Genomic DNA, 21218 nt, shown 5'->3' with positions numbered 1-21218 from the left:
CTGCTTACTAACATTTTTAAATGACCGACTGTGGTTTCGTCACCTACCTAATTTGCGTTGTAGGTATGTCAGTAATTAAGTAGAATGTAATTTTCTAAGGGGGTTACAGAGAATAAAAGTCTATCGAAATTCGTCATTTTTAAAACTTTACAAATCCAGAAATAGGTATTATGGCTTTTGATAATGAGTTCACATGTATTAAAGCCTTTTTGAAAATTCATCCCTTAAAAGGTGGAAATTGGTTATTAACATTTTATATAAGCTGGATTATATCACTGATTGTTGTTGTTTTGGCAGTTTTACATGAGATATCCCATCATATAGGTTCATATTATGTAAACAGTGTGTGAAAGAAATTGGGGTAGGCTCTGATCTTTTCTCAATGTCACACTATCAGGGCTTTTATCAAATCTTCGCCACTTATTTAGATTAATAGCTATCATGTGTATAGATTAAGCATAAATAAGAAACCACAATAAACAAAAATGTTGGCCAGAGTAGTGGGTATTATTATCATTCACAGTTACATACATTTCTAAATATTCTAAAGACGTATTTATTTTGTGGGCATGTGCATTTAATCAAAAACATAATTATCTCACAGAAAATTACTATCTTTATTAAGCAGTTACAAATATTCCAAACAATTGTATTATAAAATGTAAGGAAATTCTTTGTCATAGTCATTATTATATATTAATAAAACCTTACTGGCTTTCAATAGACACCTGTGTTTGTCCGAAATATTATTGAACAACTTGTTGAGGTACCGAATTGCAGGGATTTTGCCTATAGTGTCTAAGTATGCGTCGAGCCGGCTCTAAACACCTATCACGTCTATAGATTTCTTGCAACAAAATGATATTCAACAGGAAAAAAAAAACATTGGTAAACAGTACTCGAACGAATAATTAACATTATTCATTTTTTAACTAGGCAATGTATGGCTTTTCGGGAAAGATCTGAAAAAAAATACGATTCTGATAATGGTAACTATTTAAAGCTTTAACAAATTTTGATAATGAGCTTACGGAATACATTGCCATTATTCAAAAATCTGAGTCACGCCTAATTCATTATCTTTGCTATAATATTTATTTATTTATATATTTATTGGAAAAGTTACACCAACAACTTATCACTAAGCACTTAAAATTTATATCTGACTTGGGTAACATACAACGTGATACGTCTTTAAAGGTGTAAACGACATTCAGAATTAAATAATACAATTATTAGGAGAAAGAATAAAAAAAACTATTGTTTTGAAATTGACACAATCCAAATATTTTTCAATTAATTATTTTAGATTGCACTCCAGATATTACACATGAAGAACATATGTCGGTTGTCGTACGATACGTTCTTTTAAATGCAAGCAACAACAAGGCTGAAGATCACTTTCTGGGTTTTTTCCGTTTACAGACACTACTGGCCTAGCTGAATTTTTGTTAAATGTTCTTAATCTTAAAAGAAATTGACAAGATATGCGTGGTCAAGATTACGATAATGGTGCAAACTTGGAGAAATATAGGGCTATAAAAACTAATTTAAGATTTAAATACGCGAGCACTTTATGTACCTTATGAGGCACACAGCCTAAATTTGGTAGTGAATGACATTGTAAATTTCTTTTCAATTGTGCAAGAAATTTATGTTTTTTTATTCTGAGGCAACAGCACATTGGCAAATACTTGCTAAAGAATTGCCAATCGCTCTTAAATACTCAATAAAGCAGGGTTAAAGAAGTAAAAGCTTTACGTTTTGATCTGGGAAAAGTGTATGATGCCTTGTTTACCATATATTCCGATAGAAGAAAAGATGCGGAGTCAAGAAATATGGCAAATTAATTACTGGCAAAAGTTAAGTCCTTTAAATTAATCTGGTCTCTGCTTATTTGGTTTAAAATTTTAAGCAAGATAATTAAAGATAGCAATGCTCTTTAAAAGACAGACGTTGTATTTATGGTCAGAAGCGGTGAAAGTGATTGATAATGCCAAAAATAGGTTTGTCTGTATGTAATGAGTCCGCTTTTGAGGAACTCCTTAACGGCGCGAAAACTGTAGCGTAATAGTCGAGGTAATAGCAGAATTTCCTACACTTGCACGCCCTCGCGCTCGTAAAAGGTATTTTAATTATAAGGTGCAGAGTGAACAGATAACAGACGCGAAAACACATTATAAAGTATTTTTTACTATATTACACACCTATATATACACCTCAATTACTAAGTTCTACGAACGGTTCGATATTTGAATCAAAATAATGTACTTTTTTCATTTCTTCAAAAATTTAAACTCTGGAAGGATTTGGACTCGGATACAAAAAAGCACATTGTTTTAATGTATTAAATAAACTTTGCCATGCTGGCTCTTCAGATATAGAAAAGTGCGAGCTCTTTAATGAAATCAATTTTTTACCGATGTTTATTGATGATTCCACTACGCCGTTGGATATTTTAAATTACCTTATTTACGAATGAAGGGAAATGGGGTAGGTATAATAAGACACGTCTGCACTGTTTGACAATGTTTTTAATAATGAATATTAAATAATCAAGTAAAGCTGTTCGTTGATTGAATGAGTGGTGAGCGAATGTGAATGAGTGAAAGATTGAATAATATAATGAAAGAGAAATCTATTATGTATAGAGGCTTGAATTTTTGTATATTCCAACAGTCCCCCTCAAAAATACAAGTTAATATAATATAACAATACCATAACATAATTTCTTTCATTACTCATTTTTACAAATAAAATACTAACTATTTAGTTACATAAACCATAGTTTTATTTATTAAATAAACTCATTCCTTCATTTACTTGATTAACACAAAACATGAATTATTTTTCAAAACAAATTTAAATTCTTTCTTAATTCTATAAATCTCTTGGAGGGTATCGCTTTTGTGAACATGTCAGCTAGTTGATTTCCTGTGGAAATAGGTTCTAGCATTATTATTTGATTAGCGATTTGTTCCCTAATAAAATGATATTTTATATCTATGTGCTTAGATTTTTTGTGATTTGTGGGGTTATTGGCAATACATATACAACTATTATTGTCTTCAAATATTACAATAGGCTCTGTTATTTGTATAGAAATACTATTTAACAATGACCTTATCCAGACTGCTTCTCTCACAGCCTCAAAGAGAGCCATGTATTCAGCTTCCGTTGAAGAGACGGCGACAGTATTTTGTTTTCGTGTGGTCCACGAAATTGTACAATTATTAAAGGCCTTAAACAAATAGCCAGTTGTACTTTTTCTGTCGTTCTCGTCACCTCCCCAGTCGGAATCTGCATACCCACTTATTATCTCTTTATATTCAGATTTTTTATAAACCAATTTTAAATTAATTGTACCTTTAATGTATCGTAAGAGATGTTTTAAATATTTCCACAACTCTTCGTTATTTTTAGATTGATATCTACTTAATATATTAATACAAGCACAAATATCTGGCCTTGTGCAAAGCATTGCATACATAAGGCATCCTATAACATTTTTACAAGGTGCATCATAGTGAGTGTCTGAATTTAAAGCTACAAAATTGATTTTAGAAGGAAAAGGTGAATTCGATGGATTACAATCTTTCATAGAAAATTTATTTAGAACATTTTGCAAATATGTTGTTTGATCTAAAGAAATTGTATTAGTTGTTCTTTGAATTCTAATACCAAGAAATAGTTTTAAGTCCTTCAAATCAGTCATTTGAAATTTTTGCATTAAACTGTTTTTAAACGCTTGTAATAAATTACTATTTTTAGTAGTAATAATTAAATCATCAACGTACAGAACTATATACACGTTTTATCTATACAATTTTTGTCTAATATGTACAGACAAGGATCTAATTCAGAGTTCTTAAAACCCATTTCCTTGAGAATGAGATCGAACCGTGCATACCAACACCTGGACGACTGCTTTAGGCCATATAATGTTTTATTCAATTTACAAACCTGGTTATTACTTGCTAAAATACCTTCCGGTACTTCCATATAAATATTTTCTTTCAATATACCATTTAGAAACGCGGTTTTAACGTCCATGTGGTGTAAATGTAAATCAAACTGATTTGCCAGTGCTAATATAAATCTAAAAGTAGTTATCCGAGCCACTGGTGCGAACGTTTCGTGATAGTCTTGTAAATACTCTTGAGTGAAACCTCGAGCAACCAACCGAGCTTTATAACGTGTAGGTTCACCAAATTCATTATTTTTAATTGTAAATACCCACTTGCAACTTATAATATTAACATTTTTCGGTCTAATGACTAATGTCCACGTTTGGTTGCTTCGAAGCGACTCAATTTCATCCTGTATAGCGTTCAACCACTTATCAGAATCGTGCCTATCGAAAATATTCTTATATGATGTAGGTAAAGATTGCGTATCATTAAAAAGAGATAAAAATAAATCAGGATCGTGCATTTGCTTATAATTCTTTGGGGGTAATTCTCGAATTCTTTCGCTACGTCTTAAATTAGTGGTATTCGATGAACCGTCCAACGAATTGTCATTAAAAGAATCTTGTTGTTGATCTATTTTTAGCTTTGCCGAATCAATTTCGGGCTTACTAAATTTTGAAAGGGTTTCAATGTTGTCACTACTGCTACGTGTAGGGCGTGATTTTTCAAAGTTTAACTCGTCAAAAATAACATCGCGAGCTATAAAAACTTGATTATTTTCGATATTGAATAATCTATAACCGTTTGCATCGTAACCGATCAATATTGACTTGAAAGATTTCTCATCAAATTTAGTTTTTCTAGCTTTGTTATGAACGTATGCAGTAGATCCAAACATTTTTAAATGATTTATTTTCGGCCTTTTACCATGCCACATTTCGTATGGTGTTTTATTTATCAGAGTTTTAGTGGGTAGTATGTTAATTAAATAAGTAGCTGTTAAAACAGCTTCACCCCAAAATATTTTATTTAATTTCGCACTTGTAACCAATGTTCGAGCCATTTCGGTTAATGTACGATTCATTCTTTCTGATACACCATTTTGTTGTGGGGTGTAAGGAACCGTTAAATGATACATTATCCCTTTGTCAACACAAAATTCTTTGAATTCGTTTGAAAGGTACTCTCGGCCATTATCGCAATATAAATTAACAACTTTAGAATTAAATAAATTTTCACATTTTGTTACGTAGTCTTTCATACATTTATATGCTTCAGATTTAGAATGCATCAAATACGTTACTGTATAATGAGTAAAATCGTCAATAAAAGTAATAAAATAATTTTTATCATCAAATGTAGGTGGTGTAATAGGACCACAAATATCGGAATGAACTATAAAAAGTGGCCTATTTCTGACTGATTTATCTTTTGATTTTGCAAAGGGCAACCGCGACTGTTTACCAAGTATGCAAGACTCACATAATGTATCATTAGGCATAATATCATTAATTAGGTAACTATCATCAATTAAGTTTTTTAGAATGTTAAATTTATTTTTGTTTAAGTGACCTAGACGCTTATGCCATAGTTCGTAAGATGTAGAAGTTTGAGACAAATTTAAATTATGTTGAGATCGCGTATGCACTTGAAAAACTAATTTAAATAAATTATTACTGATAACACTCGATACTAAACACTTGATACTTGTTAATATAAACACTGTTATTTTTAAATATAACAACCATACCTCCTTGTTGAATACGATATACAGATATTAAATTACATGGCACGTCCGGCGCATATAATACATTATTAATCGCCCCTTGAAAACCTAAATTAGTAGTGACATTTATTGTACCTTTACCAAACGCTTGAATGCTTTCATTGTTCTTAGCTATACCAATTTTAATCGGTATTGTGAAGTCTGAGTAGGAAGAAAATAATTCCTTACTATTTACAACGTGGTCAGTTGCACCCGAATCTAAAATGAAAACAATATTATTAATATGATATTTATAAGAATTTGACAACTTACACGTTGAAAACATAAATGCGAAACTGTCCTCGTTATCGTTTCTGATTTGCAAAGCGCTCGCAGCTGCTGTTTTACTGCCGCTACTACCTCCATTTTGTTGTAACTTTTTGAAAAATCGACAATCCTTCTTCATATGATTTCGTCGTCCACAATAATCACAATATAATTTTGAAATTTTATATGATGAATTTCCGGTGTATGACTTCTTTTTATAATAATTATATGATTTCCTTTTATCGAATCCAATTTTGTTCTGCGATTTGAATTTATTCGTTGATGTATGTAAAACTTTGAGTTCTGTCGTCGTGGTATTCTTTAGTTTGACTTCGTGATCTAGAAGACGAGTTTTTACAAAAGATAGATGCAATTGTTCCTCTCCAAGTGTTTCCAGTGCCGTTATAACACCATCGTATGATGTGGGTAGAGTTAAAAGTAAATGTGATATTTTATCCATCTCATCCAATTTTGCACCAGCCGATATTAATTCAGTAATGATATTATCGAAATTGTTAAAATGTTCGAATAGTGTCACATCTGGCTGTAGTTTCATATTAAGTAACTGTTTACGTAAAGCTAATTGAGTCGCTAAGCTCCTCCGCTCATATACTTTGTCTAGTTCGGCCATTATGGATTTTGCAGTAGAAGAACCTCTTGCAAAGCTTAAAAATGTGTCACCCAAGTAATCTACAATCGTACCTTTTGCTAGCATATTCTTCTTAATCCACTCATTATCTGGTATTGGTGGTGGTTCTTCGTCAATAACAGGCAATAACTGCATTTCTTCTAGTAGTGACCTTATACGAAACTTCCAAGTACTATAGCGATCACCGTTAAATTGTTGTATATTTCTTTTACTTCGCGAATCCATTTTGAGTAACACTTTTACTATTAATTTTAATTATTTAAACAACTTTAAACATGACCTGGGCCCATAACCTGAAGGGAAATGGGGTAGGTATAATAAGACACGTCTGCACTGTTTGACAATGTTTTTAATAATGAATATTAAATAATCAAGTAAAGCTGTTCGTTGATTGAATGAGTGGTGAGCGAATGTGAATGAGTGAAAGATTGAATAATATAATGAAAGAGAAATCTATTATGTATAGAGGCTTGAATTTTTGTATATTCCAACAACGAAGATATTAATTTCAGTATTCTCAAATATGTCCACAGCACTGAAGATTTACCTGACACTGTCAATCACGGTAGCTCACAGCGAAAGGTCATTTTCTAAACTAAAAGTAATTAAAAACTATCTAAGATTAACATTGTCGCAAACTAGATAAACAAATTTCGTTAATAAATATCTAAATATTAAAAGAACTACAACGTTGTGATTGTTTATTGTTGTTCCTTCCTAAAAACAGTTTAGTTCCTACCCGACATCATTTAAAAAAATAACTATTTGCAATAGAATTTCCATTTGAAAATATAGCTGTAAGTATTCCATTTTGACCCCATTCCAAGGGCATAGCTAGCTGAGTCGCCTCTGGAATCGATTCCGTTAAATTCGAGATAAAATAATGTTGTTTTAATATTTTTAAAACCACAGGGCCGTAACTGCGGCGACTGCAATAGTTACGGAACTGCGAGTTTATTATTCGATAATAGAATAAAGCGATATGACATAAATAAAAAAATATTAAGGCACGAATGCCGAAAGACAGTTCACTGACAGTAATTGATAAAGGGCTAGGGCTGGGTCTGTAGGTGTATATTATTGGCTAAGAAATGCATATTATGTCTCAAAAAAGTTATTTTTTTACTAAACTCAATATTAATTACAAATATTTTCCTTTCAACATATCGATGAAAGAAGATTCTCTTTTTCGGATTTTCTATAAACCGCAGTTTTATATTTAATGTTATTACAATATAAACAGTCCTTTAATGATAAATAATTTTTAGTCGGCCGTGAACCTATGCTAATATTTGATATTGTTGATAAATTATTACAATTTTAACACTGTATATTGATATTACTTTATTTTATTAATGCTTTTTCATATATAAATTACAAATTTAAATATATGTAATTTAAAATAAGTTTTTTTAGTTTTCATAATAATTTTATGTCCATCTAATAAAAATGTGCTAATATTTAAACATTGTAGATTAAAAGAGTATCCGAACATTGATGACATTAAAAAAAGTGATCTTGGCAACGAGGTTATGTTTACTGGATAATTTTGTCGAGTCAGATTAGATATTTGTGAAATCTTATATTTGTTTCTTTATATTAAGTATAAAAGAAAAATGCTGGTGACACTAAAAACTTTACAACAACAAACGTTCCAAATAGAAATTGATCCGGATGAAACAGTCAAAGCATTGAAGCTTAAAATTGAAGTTGAAAAAGGTAAAAATTATGCGGCAGATCAGCAAAAACTTATTTATGCGGGAAAAATTCTTCTTGATGACAATAAACTGCGTATATATAATATAGATGAAAAAAAATTCGTCGTTATAATGGTGACTAAACCTAAATCTTCGGATCATCAACAAGCATCATCGACCTCGGCGCCAGAGGCCGGAGAAAGTGCTTCAACGGAAAGTGGTGACGGTAACGCTAAAGCTGCAGAAGAAAAACCAAAACCTACACCTGCAACCGAACCCGAACGTGCTGCTGAGCCACCTATTACAGCTAATGAACTTGACTTTGAAACAACAGTCCAGAGCATAATGGATATGGGATATAATAGACAACAAGTCGAACAAGCACTTCGAGCATCATTCAATAATCGTGAAAGGGCTGTGGAATATCTTATAACTGGTATTCCAGAAGAATTGCTCCAAGAACAAGAAGTCGAAGAAAGCTCTGATGATGACCCATTAGGGTTCCTCCGTGATCAACCCCAATTTCAACAAATGCGTGCAGTAATTCAACAGAATCCCAATTTGCTAAATACTGTACTCCAACAAATTGGCCAAACTAATCCAGCTCTTTTGCAAGCCATAAGTCAACACCAACAAGCATTTGTAAGGATGCTTAATGAACCTGTAAATACTCCTCCAACTGCTGCTGCTGCTGCTGCGGCTGCAGCAGCTGCTGTTGTTGCTCCAGATGAAGTTGCTACTGATAATCCACCACAGTCTCAAAATGTTCTTCAAATATCTCCTCTAGATAAAGAGGCTATTGAGCGATTAAAAGCATTGGGTTTTCCAGAACATATGGTGATACAAGCTTATTTTGCGTGTGAAAAAAATGAAAATCTTGCAGCCAACTTTTTATTGTCTCAAAATTTTGATGATTAAATTAAACAAAGATATCAGTTTCTTATATTGAATGTGGAAAACAAAGTAACAGTATGTTGTATACTGTGTTTTAAGTAAACAGCCTAATAGTTCTAACCTTCTGCTTTGTACATTTCCTTAATGTGCACTAAAATTCCAAATATTTTGTCATGATAAAAACGTCTAAAAATAAATATCTTATTGTACGACTTATTCAACTCTTTAAATAAAGAAGTTGTTGTTATTTTAATCTTTTGAATGTCATTTAACTATCCTTTTTGTATAAACAAAATGTGGTTAGCAATTAAGTTAAAATAACTGCAATTATTGTTATCTTATAGTAATATCTGAATAATGAACAAAACAAAACTAAAGTTACTTTCATTACAATTCGCATTTCTAAATTTAGCTAAATGTGCATAACCTTTAATAGTATCCAAATAACATGTATAATAATTAGTTCAATAGTGTCAAACTAAAATAGTATTTTTTGGATATTTTTGTTGTTTTAATACTTTCTTAAGGCTTGTCTTTGTGTAATTATTTAATTTTATAACTTTCTGAAAATCGAAATTTTTACAGCCCAAATACCAGAATAGAATCCTTAATACATTCATTACATTTTGACTGCATCTTTGTAACATAAACATTAGACTTAAATTGCTAATTTCGAATATCAATAATGCTAATGAGTTAGATATTACTCTTTTTATTTCAAGCAAATATCATAATTTTCTACATTAAAAAAAAATATATAGTATGTTTTACGGGGTCTAACTACTTTTCTTATTTAACTATTAAGCAATCAAGGAAAACATTACATATACCTTTTAACATGTAAATGTTTCTAGATTTGAATATAGTTGTTGATGATTTAAAAAAAAAAGTATTGTTGCAAGTATGTTACAAAAAAAATGGCTTAGAAATTGGAAACATCAAAATTGGTCACAAGCTTAAATTCACGTAGGCTAAAATTTTCTAACTTCTTAAACCGTTCTTCAAGATGGGTGAAGAAAAATAACATCTGGGTCTCCACCCTAACAAATGTCTAATAAAATGCCAGATTGCCAATATTGTAGTATTTTATGGATTTGATTCTATTAACAAAACAAATCGAAAATAGTTACTCTATTCCCTTTAAATCCTGTGGCGGCATCTAAATTTCATACATTTTAATGGACTTTTTAAGTACTTAGATACCTTTCTTTTTCCACTCAAAATACACAGATACTTTTTTTTTTTAATTTACAACTTCCACGGGCTCACTGTTGCCCGTGCCCTTTTATACATTTTACTTTTATAAATTTTAGCGTTTTTATATTTTTAATGAACATCAGCAGATCTTCGCTGGACTTCGAGCTTGTCTGGGATGGTTCTTTCTGAAACACCCGCCGCTCGGCCGATGAATCTGCCAATAACGTCGTCACCATCGTCCGTGTAATAGACACAAGTGTTAGTGTGTCTAGTGATTGTCACAACTGCGTGAGGAACACTTTAGTGTATACGGAGCGTCATATTCTTCGACTGGACTATGATAACGTCGCCGTAGGTCTGTCCTTGAGATTCGTGGATGGTCATGACGCCTGATGAGCCGAGATGGCCCAGTGGTTTGAACGCGTGCATCTTAACCGATGATTTCGGGTTCAAACCCAGGCAGGCACCACTGAATTTTCATGTGCTTAATTTGTGTTTATAATTCATCTCGTGCTCGGCGGTGAAGAAAAACATCGTAAGGAAACCTGCATGTGTCTAATTTCAACGAAATTCTGCCACATGTGTATTCCGCCAACCCGCATTGGAGCAGCGTGATGGAATATGCTCCAAGCCTTTCCTCAAAGGGAAATTTACAGGCTGCTAATGCTAATGCATGACGCCTGACCCTTCAACTTTTCCGTATCCCTGGTCCATCAGGAGTTACTTTTCCTCCTGCTTATGGACCATGTATAGGGTTTTGGCTTGGTCGAATGGTATGTTGGATTCAGTGAATTTCTGCATTTTGAGGGAGTAGACGATGGGGCTTGCAGGGTAGATGCTACGGTAGACCTCACTAATGGCGTATGCGACGTCCAGGGGGTTTCGGTGCGTACAGGATAAATCACGGGTTATGTTTCTGGTCAGGCTTGGTCGGTAGTACCTCATTTCGAACAGATTTTCTTTGTCGATATAAGACAATTGGTTGATATCTCCGACGAGAACCACCTCGCTAGCTCTGGACAGCTGTGCCGCCATTACTATGGCTCCGAATTCGTTTATGAGGACTTCGTCGACCGTCATTCGGTTATATTTTATTCCCTCGTTGAACTCGTCCACTAGCACGGATGCCATAGTTCGTACCCTTGATTTAACTTTTTTGCCAAATCGGTGTGTAAGTTGTTCTTTCAGGTCTTTAGCGATTGTGGAGGTGACTACCACTTCGTTGTCCTCATCGAAATTCCTGACAATAGTACACAGATACTAACTCAAAGTAAACAATTTGATCCTATTATTTGATTATTTATAATTTTTATTCCATAAATTATTTTTGTATGGGTTAGTAGTAAGTAGGTATTTATGTTCTATCTAATAATCGACATAAAAAGTAGGCAATCGAGAAAGGATACTTTGAGGGTCTACCTAATTTGAAGTGAATGGCTTTTATAAAAATCGAATAAATTCCAAATTTATAATCGATTTAAATTATGTGCAACCAAAAAAAAAATCTGCAAAACAAATGGTGCAATAAATGTCTGTCACAATAAAAAAATGGGGTAGGTATTGCATTGAGGTGGAGTGGGGAGAAGCGCAGTTTTGATGGTTTTTTTATTATATTTGAATCTTAATCATAAGCAGAAGTTAGACTAGTTATCACAGTATACTCTATTACGTAAAAATATTTTTATATAAATTGATTAAATACAGCAAAAATACTGTATACATATTCTATAGTAAAAGATCCAGGTGATCATGGTTATTTATTGAACTACCGTCTTGCTATCTTAGATAATTAACTTCTCGAGTACAGTCAGCGTCATACATAAGTATGGTAATCAAAAAATTAAAAACATCTTAAGTGATCAATAATATACATACAACCGAAATTGTCTAAATATTTAAAATATAATTTTAAACATCCAAATACATCGGAAGCACAAATATCGTCAGAGAGGATTCATTCAAAGCGTCATAAAACGGTACGAAACAAATTTCTGTAATTCTTAGGTATCTAAAGTATTCAATAATATGGAACACTCCATGAAAAGAAAACTTATCGTTATTTATTTTAAGCCTAGGTAACGCATCGGCGTCTCTTGGTATAAAATTCGAATTTCTTGCCGTTTCTTCTCGCTGGAGGCTGTTTTCCGAAATGGTGGTAGTATTTTAATATCGACGATTTAAAAACGCTTTGTTGTGAAGTTTACTTAAATAAAATTGATTTGATTTGAAATACCAGCGCATTCAAAAAGGAATATAACTCTGCCTCTAGGTCCTTTAAAACCATTATTGCAAAGGCGAAAACGGAGTACATTGGCAGAATTGGCGAGGGTCTGGTGCGCCTCCCTTCATCAACACGTGCTTTCTGTTCTCTCGCCAAGGCTGTCTTAAGGAATTTCTGACATCTTTCTTTTCTTCTTTTGCACAAGGATGGTGAGTCATTGGCCCATACCGCGAAGGAAAGCTGAAATTTTTGGCACTCTCTTCGCGTCGAACTCGACTTTGGATGACAGAGGAAAGCCAGCCAGTTTGGACATAACGAAGGCCTACGATCGCGTGTGGCACAAAGCGCTTCATATTTATAACAAACCAAAGTAATTGGAATGTTTTCTAAAATATGCTTTCGAATTTTCTTAGACGTAATTCAAGTAACAAATGTGTCGGTTGGTTATGTTCTTCGACAGTGACGTATTGGAAGATACTATGTATATGATAAAGTGAAAATACCTATATGCTTTGACAAAGTAAAATAATCCTATAACTAATTTCTTCATAAATTAAACACCAAATTTCATAAGTATATTTTTATTATATCATTTGCATACATACAGTATATATATAATTATATATGTATGCAAATTATACGTTGCTGGCAACATTTGTGTAGATGTGGGCCTAAAATCAGGTACAAGTTGAGTCCATCTTACCTTATCGGCGGTTTTTTAAATTAATGTACTAAGTTTTTTATATACAGGTATGATATTATTATAGGAAATGAACTGGTGGGAGGCACAACCATGTTCAGCTGTATTTTGGTTCGAGCTAATGGCGGAAGCACAATACAAATATACAGTATACAGGGAGTACATACATTTATAGCGCCCAGATAGAACAAGATTTTCTTTCAGCGGCCTTTGTTCGACGCTTAGAATTCACATACATCTGAACTTCAGTTTATGTTAAGTGAATAATAATTACATTTACAGAAAATAAACAACGCAAGTGTTGCTACTAACTATGCCAGTGATATCATATATATGTATCTTCTGTAGGCAAGTACTAGGAATTCGTAAAACGTTGGACCGATTTAGATGAATATTTTTTTGTATTTCAGTAGTGGGGGTCTTCCTGCCTTGCCTAGGTCAAGCTTGGTAAGGGCGTCGAGGTTATCCTTTCCCTTATTTCCTTAATGGTAGCCTCGGCTACCAGTTGACCAGTGGGTCAGGGCCTAACTGACCCAGTGGTATCTTCATATTTTGGTAGTGGTCTAATCCAGGTGATAAAGTCAAGTCCGGTGGTTGGTGGTTTTGGATATTCTAGTGGATCCCTGGATGGTTTAGATTTGACCTGGTGGCGCTCACCCAAGCTTGCTATTAATTTATAGTGCATACATTACTATTCCACTACTTAAATCAACTTTTATTTTACTTCGAACTTCCGATAATATTAGCTTCATGGAGGGGCGCCCCTTTGTAAGTGAATAGACCTATATTCGCTATATAAGAAAATTTAGATTATACATATATTAGAAATTCGAGCGTTTGTATAGTCCCTCAAAGTTTATATTTTCCAAGTGGATTGAAGTCTTCAATGGACAATGGATTCGAAGCTCCGACGCTTCATCAAACATCCATCAATAAAAAAACTTGTTTTTTTGTTGGTTAGGAAATTTAAAATTACCGGCTTTTTTAACTATAATATGCCTGTATTATACATATAAAGCTTCATATTGAATTACTTTATTGATGAAAACCGCATTAATCTCTTTTACTTTTTTACAAAACTTACTTCTGACAAAAAGCTTAACTGGACCAATGTTGGATGTTGAAATGGATGCGTCTTAAAAATTGTCAGTTGATGCGTCAGTAAATATTTTTCAATTCAGGATTTATTTTAAGTCCCAAAATTAAAAACATTTACAATAGTGACACATTTTTGTAAATTTGAATTTATATTTTTATTCTGATATTAATTTTACATGAGATAAGTCGAGAATGTAAAAATAAAGATAGTTGTTTAACATCAGTCTTGGTTTTGTAATGAGCTTAATTGTTTAAGTTAGTTGAAGTTGCGATCTGACGCTACTAAAGGCGTAGCCAAGTTTTACGAAACACGGGTATGTAACAGAGGTAGGTAGTGTATGTATCCGGTTAGCTGCTCAGTAAACATTCAGAGAATATATTACCTACAATTAATATATGTACTTACGAGTTGAAAAGAATAATGTATGTACGTACGTACTTTTATTCCTTTACCATATTATTATTAAAATCACCTTCAAGATTTTACATATGAATAAATATATTTATTCAGTGATTGCCCTTGACTGAATACAGTTCAAATTCTTACATTGTTCAGGGATTTTTTCTTCCAAAAATAATTTTGTTTTATAACAAGACTAAGATTATATAACTATATTTAATCAAATGTTATATATATAATGGAGCATAAAAAATATTTGAATAATATTTAATGATGTATAAAAATCATGGCCTAGGACAGGCAGACAAAACTTATAATCATTTGTTATGATTATTTATAAGTGAATTTGCAAAACAGTTTAGAAATTGATATGTTACTAATATTGATATGTTTCAAATTGTGTACATAATTGCATAAAACGGATTAAGGGCATTTTTTATTGTAAAAAATATAGTTTTGTTTTTAAATTAGCAGTATACCAGAAACCAAAATAAACAACATTATGATACATCAAAACAGTTAATATTATTAATATTTATAAATAGCATAAGTTAACATAAAAAGCTATGTCGGTATAAACTTTATTCATTTTAAATTTAAAGGCACTTTTCACAATGTCTTACATTAAATCTTCTATCACTTGCCATGATATGATATGCTTAAACACAATAAACAATTGTTATAATAACAATAACCTCAAATTAAGATCAAATAATATAATAAGGTACAACTATTTTAACACTATACACATATCAATCATGGCAAATGACAGCTTATAAAAATCTTATTTTAACTCTCAAAAGTCAACTAAATTACCCTTCCACAAAAATATTTTTACATTTTTCGTGAACCGAAATGATGTATAAATCAATAATATGTATAAGGATTTTGTTTATCAGCGTAATTGAGAATTCTTTTGGATGATATGCAACATCAGCTTCTGTTCACAAATACATAATATGTATATATACAAAATAATTGAAACTTTAAAATACACTATACATAAAATCTATACTATCTATACATAATGTACATTTCTTTTCATTTCAATTAATATTTTTTTTTATTAAGGACTGAATAACGGTACTTTGCTAAAACTGTACATTGCAATTTTGTTATTGCACAAAAAACTAAACATTAACTTTGGCTTATCCATTACAAACACCTTTGTATGGTGTTAAGAATACCTAAGCAACTACAATAGTTTCATTTATAATTACAATGTGTAAACTCTATCTCTTCCTCTTGTCCCATCACAGAAAAATATGACAATGTAAATTGTGTTATATCTTTAAAGAGCAACAATAAACAGAAAATAATGTTAATAATAATATTAGCAGTTCATAAAAATTGAATATATACAATTAAAATAAATGAAAAGTTTAGAATAGTAAATGGCACAAGTGTCCAGTCAAGGTATTCTTTTGTTTTTGTTGATATCCTTTTTAGATCAATATTATGACATTAACATCAAAGATGCCAAATGAGTATGTTTTCCTTATTGTGTTAAAAAATATGGTCATATTTTTGAAGACCAAGGCTTGATTTGGAATGATAGAACGAAAATTTAACACATTCTTTTAAAACAAATATTTTTCTAAGTTACCTTAATTGTTGTATAATTTACAAATTGCTATAAAATACCTTTCTGTATAACTGGTAACATTATAAAAAAATAACAAAAGTTAAATGTTAAAATGTCAAATCAATGAAATCTTTTTTTATATAAAATTTATCTTATAAGGTAACAGTTGAAGTGAATTAAAATTATAACCTTCTGTATCTTGGCTATACATAATTATATATTACACAATATAGTTAAGTGTTGTATGCAGACTTGCAAATTAGGGAATAAAAATTTACATTTTTTTTTCATATAATAGATTTAAAAAAACGCCTTAATTCAAGGTGATAAAACATTTGACAGCAGGATTTTTATTGCATATTTTCACATATATCAAAATAAAATAAAATATTTTAGTAGGTCAACAAAAAGAATCCCAATTAACTCAAGTATAATGGACTTTTTGGTGAACATTTTAAAACATATTATATGGAGATTTGTATATATGAGTGAACCTGATTGTTATGCAGAATCCTAAAATAATAGCTTGTGCATAAATAAAACATATTTAAATTAGAGGGCTTATAATACAATGGTTATTATTAAGGATTAAGCCTGCAGACTAGTAAAGATCTCTGACTACTTTTAACACAAACCATAATAAGTTTATAGTATTTAAGATGAAATATCTAATGCACTAGCAGGGGCACTGCTTGTGTGAGGACAAATATTTTGTTATATTGAATCATTTACTCATATTATTTTATTGATTTTCATAAAACCTATAAGTTATTAACATTTATATAGTTAGTTAATTAGTAACAATTATAGCAAACTAATTTTTGGTGACAATAATTAATTTCAAATTTGAAGTTACTTATGTTTAAGACATTTTCAATAAAATATAAAAATTGTTATGATCACCTATCGATTGACACATGCAGTATCAACAGGCAGTGTTATAACAGTGAATAGGTTTAATTATAATAGATTTTATCTATTGTTGAGAATTGTAAATAACCGAGAAAACTATTGCAATTTCAATTGTATGACTTTGCTTGCATAGTTTTTAATTTTTAATTTACTTCAACCATTATTCCTCAATTTTCATAATACAGCTATCATGAAAATTTTATTTATGAAACTACAGTTACAGTGGATTCCAAACTAAAAACTGTTAGAGGCAGCTGAAAAATATCTATACTACTATAATTTAATAGTAAAGTTAAAATGTTTTTTGTCAAAAATCTACTTTTTGCTTTTAAGAGATTTATACATGACATCTTATCAGTCCACCTCGGCACTTTAACCTGGACGAAACCAAGTGTGTACTCTGAATGTAGTACAATTTCGAAAAATATGTGTGCCTCTAGGCTCTTACCGGCAGGGCAGCGGCACACCTGGTTAGCCGGCTGGACCTCATTCTGTTTTTTGTTGGCAATATAGTTCTTTTAGTGATTTTAGCTCTTCTATAAGGGCTTTGTTTTGATTTTCTAACACTGCGACTCGGTTCTCAAGACATTTTATATATTCTTTCTTCTTACGTCGACATTCTCTTGCTGCTTCTCGATTTTTTAATAATCGTAGTTCACGTTTTCGTGTCTGATCTTCTAGGATAGGCCCTGTAATTATAGCACGATTTGTTCATTTCATCAAAATTATTAGTTTTATTTTTTTATTCTTAATAGACAAAGGATAAGAAAATATAAATACGAACCGGGTACATAGAATTGCCCGTCTTGATTTGTCGCATATTGCACTATCGCGCCACCTCCAGTTCCGCCTGATACAGCCAATGTATGCAAACCACTCTCAGTCTGCAAAGCACCAGCTGGAATCACTATAAATACAAATATATTTTAAGCTAAACACAAAATGATGGAAAACTGTCATTATAAATGTCAACAAAATATCAATGTATAGTCTTGACTTATGTATATTTCAAAAGATATAAAGATTGTGCTATTTCTTTAAATTTTAAAGTGTTTTATATGCGCGCAATAAAAAACAATAAGATTTTGGCGCATTTTCTAAGGGCTAAAACTTAAGTAGCTAAGTTTTATTTACACTTATATTAGGGACACAAATGAATAAGTAATTTGTGAAAACATAATACTAATTATGAAATCACTTAACATACGAATATTTTAGCTAATAGTTCTACTGTAGGTAACAAAGATACACTTCGGTCTAACCAATATTATTCACTCGACGTTAATACAGACATGACGTCACCGCCTTATAGCTTTCGTCGATTACGTCATCCATCTGACAAAGGATAACTTATACTTATTATTTCGAAATATTATTTGTACTGGTGTTTACTTTTATAAATAGTGATATTTTTTGGGGAATACAAATAAAAAACATTTGTAGAAACTAATGCTATACTAACAAATGGAAAATAATAATATAGTGTCACAAATATTTTTAAAAGCTAGCTGTAACACATTTAGTAGTCCATATTTGAAAGAATAATAAAAATATTAAATTCTATGTTACACATGTACAATGCTTGTCATTTAATGGTACAAGCAATTCTAATCGAACGAGGACAAGGAAACAAATGAAAAAAATATGGAGTAATTAAGTAGTAATCATTAAGCAGTTTTCAATAACAGAGATCTAAATATAGAGTGAGTGAATAACATTTATTTTAAAATGAAAATTGGTGAAATATTTGAGAAGCCTATTGTTATAAGCCATAGAATAAAAAGGCATAATTACAATGACTTTAACAGGTTAGTGACACATGTTGCACACAAAACAAAAGTGTTCGCTGCAGCACATTTAACTAACCTGGAGCAAATGATAAAGAAGGTGACAGCGACACTTCACTTTCCAATCCTGCTTTATTTCCCATGCGATTTTCTGTAATTATTATCATGTCTTTTCATGCGTGTGTCCACATACATAATTTGAATCTGCCATTGTTCCTAATTTTATATTGTTAGATAATCCAACTATCTAATCAACTATCTTATAAAACCACATTGTTTACAATAATTAGAAACTAATTTTATTTACAGAAAAATTCATTTTTTGAAGAAATTCATATTTCAAAAAAGCACATTCCTTATATCTTTTATCATATTTTAAGTTGACTCATATATACCACAAAAACACATTGCTTAATTTATTTACTTAACTAAATACACAAAAAACATACCTGCAATTTCAGCTCCTCCAAGGTCATTCAGTATTTTCCTATATGAGGGGCGTCGGGTTAACATTTCTCTGTAATTTCTTTTGGGGTTTTCATCATCACTACAGCTTTCATCACTGCAAGATTGTCCCTGTGTGCTCACTAATGTGTTTGGTTCAGGCTTTATCTATTAATAAAAATAAACCACTTAATATACCATGTGTAATTCTTATCACATATATTTCTTATAAGAATTCATGTATAACAAGATATCTAACCTGTAATGTTTGCAAAGTTCCTTGGGTAGTGTGTATAACAGAGCTTGGTTTGCTAACCAATATAACATTTCCCTTAGGCAATTGCACTGATTGTATATTAGACGCTGTCTGAATAACAGACTGTTGATTAGGTTGTATAACTGATTGGACCTGTAAACAAATATTGAAAGTCTGACATTACAACTAGAAGTAAGATATTTACCTATTATAATACACGATGAAGCATAGTAAATAAAAAATATACCGATGAACTAACGCATTTTTTAAAAGCACACACTTAAAAAAACTGTAAAATAGTGTTATCACCTTTGATTGTTATTTAGAGATAATTATCAAAATAAACACCTGTGCCGATGGTGCTTGCGTTGGCAACGTAAGTTGCACAATGCTGGTAACGACGACATGAGGCGTGGTGCTTGCCGATGAGGCTGCACTCGCCAAGGGGTCTGTGACGCCTGACGCGCCAGAGGTGCCGTTCTCCTCCACCATTCCGTCCATGCCCACTATGCTCACCTAAAATATTCAAGGTCACCATTCTGTGTATTCCTTGAACTTCAGATACACTAAACTTGTTAAACGATTCGTCGATATTATAATCTGGATCGGTTATAGAAACACTTGATAGAAGCATTCTAAAAGGGAATCATCGCGTCATTGCAAGGAAATTTTCCTATTGCGTCTATTAGTTTATACGCAACATATTTTTTGAACATTGAGGTCTTGTATATTTTACATAATTAAATGGCAACGTATAGAATAACCATATTTAACAACCCAAATGTAAGCGACCGTGACAGACCGCAAGATGTCTTCAGTACGAGCACTCACCAGTTACGTATTCCTCGTCACCGTATATGCTGCGTCCGGAGTGGGCGAACGGGACGGTACGTAGTAGCCACGTCAACTGCGAGAAGACTCGTCACTGGCGGAGACCTATGATCTTGTATGCGTCATAACAATATGGCCGAAAGGCGAATATTGTCAGACGCATGCGCTCTTTGCTAGATATAATAAATTCATAGTTAAATTTGACAGCAGGAAGTAGAAACTTCAAAATGTTATTCTACATTACGCCAAAGATTATAGTACAAAATTACTACCTACGCATTGTGTACTTTCTAGTTTATACATGCAACAACACAATTAATTAATTTTATTAAAATAATGAATTTACTTCTAAAAACATTTTATAGTAAGCTATACAAAGAAACGTTAAAACACCTATTCGAGTTTTGTTTATTATTATCAACTTAACATTTAATAAATATATGGTACATGTTTACATAATTTAAGAATTTATTTTAGTTGTTAAACATTCTAAATATAATTTACAAGAAGAAATGTATACATCAAAAGTTATGAGACTATAAAATACTCTTTCGTTTGTAAATAATGACTATAAGTTGTGTGTTTATTACTTACTGTATATTTG

The 21218-nt window shown here is 31.6% G+C and overlaps 2 protein-coding genes across 6 annotated transcripts; one reads left to right on the top strand and one right to left on the bottom strand.

Annotated features, from left to right (window-relative positions):
• Nucleotides 1-8095: 8095 nt before the first annotated feature.
• On the top strand, nt 8096-9436 carry LOC125064670 (UV excision repair protein RAD23 homolog A). Its single transcript, XM_047671832.1, has one exon. The coding sequence runs from the start codon at nt 8209-8211 to the stop codon at nt 9205-9207; it is 999 nt and encodes a 332-aa protein (XP_047527788.1). The 5' UTR covers nt 8096-8208; the 3' UTR covers nt 9208-9436.
• A 5928-nt stretch (nt 9437-15364) lies between these two features.
• Nucleotides 15365-20756, bottom strand: LOC125064671 (cyclic AMP response element-binding protein B). Of its 5 annotated transcripts, none has more exons than XM_047671833.1 (7): nt 20615-20756; nt 20132-20299; nt 19787-19936; nt 19533-19695; nt 19163-19234; nt 18081-18203; nt 15365-17985 (listed from the first exon to the last, which is right to left on the bottom strand). In XM_047671833.1, the coding sequence occupies exons 2-7, from the start codon at nt 20282-20284 to the stop codon at nt 17783-17785; spliced, it is 864 nt and encodes a 287-aa protein (XP_047527789.1). In that variant the 5' UTR covers nt 20285-20299; nt 20615-20756; the 3' UTR covers nt 15365-17782. The 5 variants fall into 5 exon arrangements, with proteins under 5 accessions (XP_047527789.1, XP_047527790.1, XP_047527791.1 ...); XM_047671834.1 differs by having other exon boundaries at nt 15365-17973; XM_047671835.1 differs by having other exon boundaries at nt 15365-17970.
• Nucleotides 20757-21218: the final 462 nt, after the last annotated feature.

The sequence above is a fragment of the Vanessa atalanta genome, chromosome 6 (assembly GCF_905147765.1).
Source record: "Vanessa atalanta chromosome 6, ilVanAtal1.2, whole genome shotgun sequence".
In the NCBI taxonomy this organism is placed as follows: domain Eukaryota; kingdom Metazoa; phylum Arthropoda; class Insecta; order Lepidoptera; family Nymphalidae; genus Vanessa; species Vanessa atalanta.
The sequence above is the reverse complement of the archived record's forward strand: the minus strand, read 5'-3'. Positions and strand labels throughout refer to the sequence as shown.

Bases quoted from the DNA above. Each gene is read 5' to 3' on its own strand.
- LOC125064670 (XM_047671832.1), top strand. From the start codon at position 8,209: ATGCTGGTGACACTAAAAACTTTACAACAACAAACGTTCCAAATAGAA.
- LOC125064671 (XM_047671833.1), bottom strand. From the start codon at position 20,284: ATGGACGGAATGGTGGAGGAGAACGGCACCTCTGGCGCGTCAGGCGTC. The intron at 19,696-19,786 runs GTTAGATATCTT...TTTTATTAATAG, and splicing joins GAACTTTGCAAACATTACAG to ATAAAGCCTGAACCAAACAC. The intron at 18,204-19,162 runs GTTAGTTAAATG...TTGTATTTATAG, and splicing joins TTCTTTATCATTTGCTCCAG to TGATTCCAGCTGGTGCTTTG.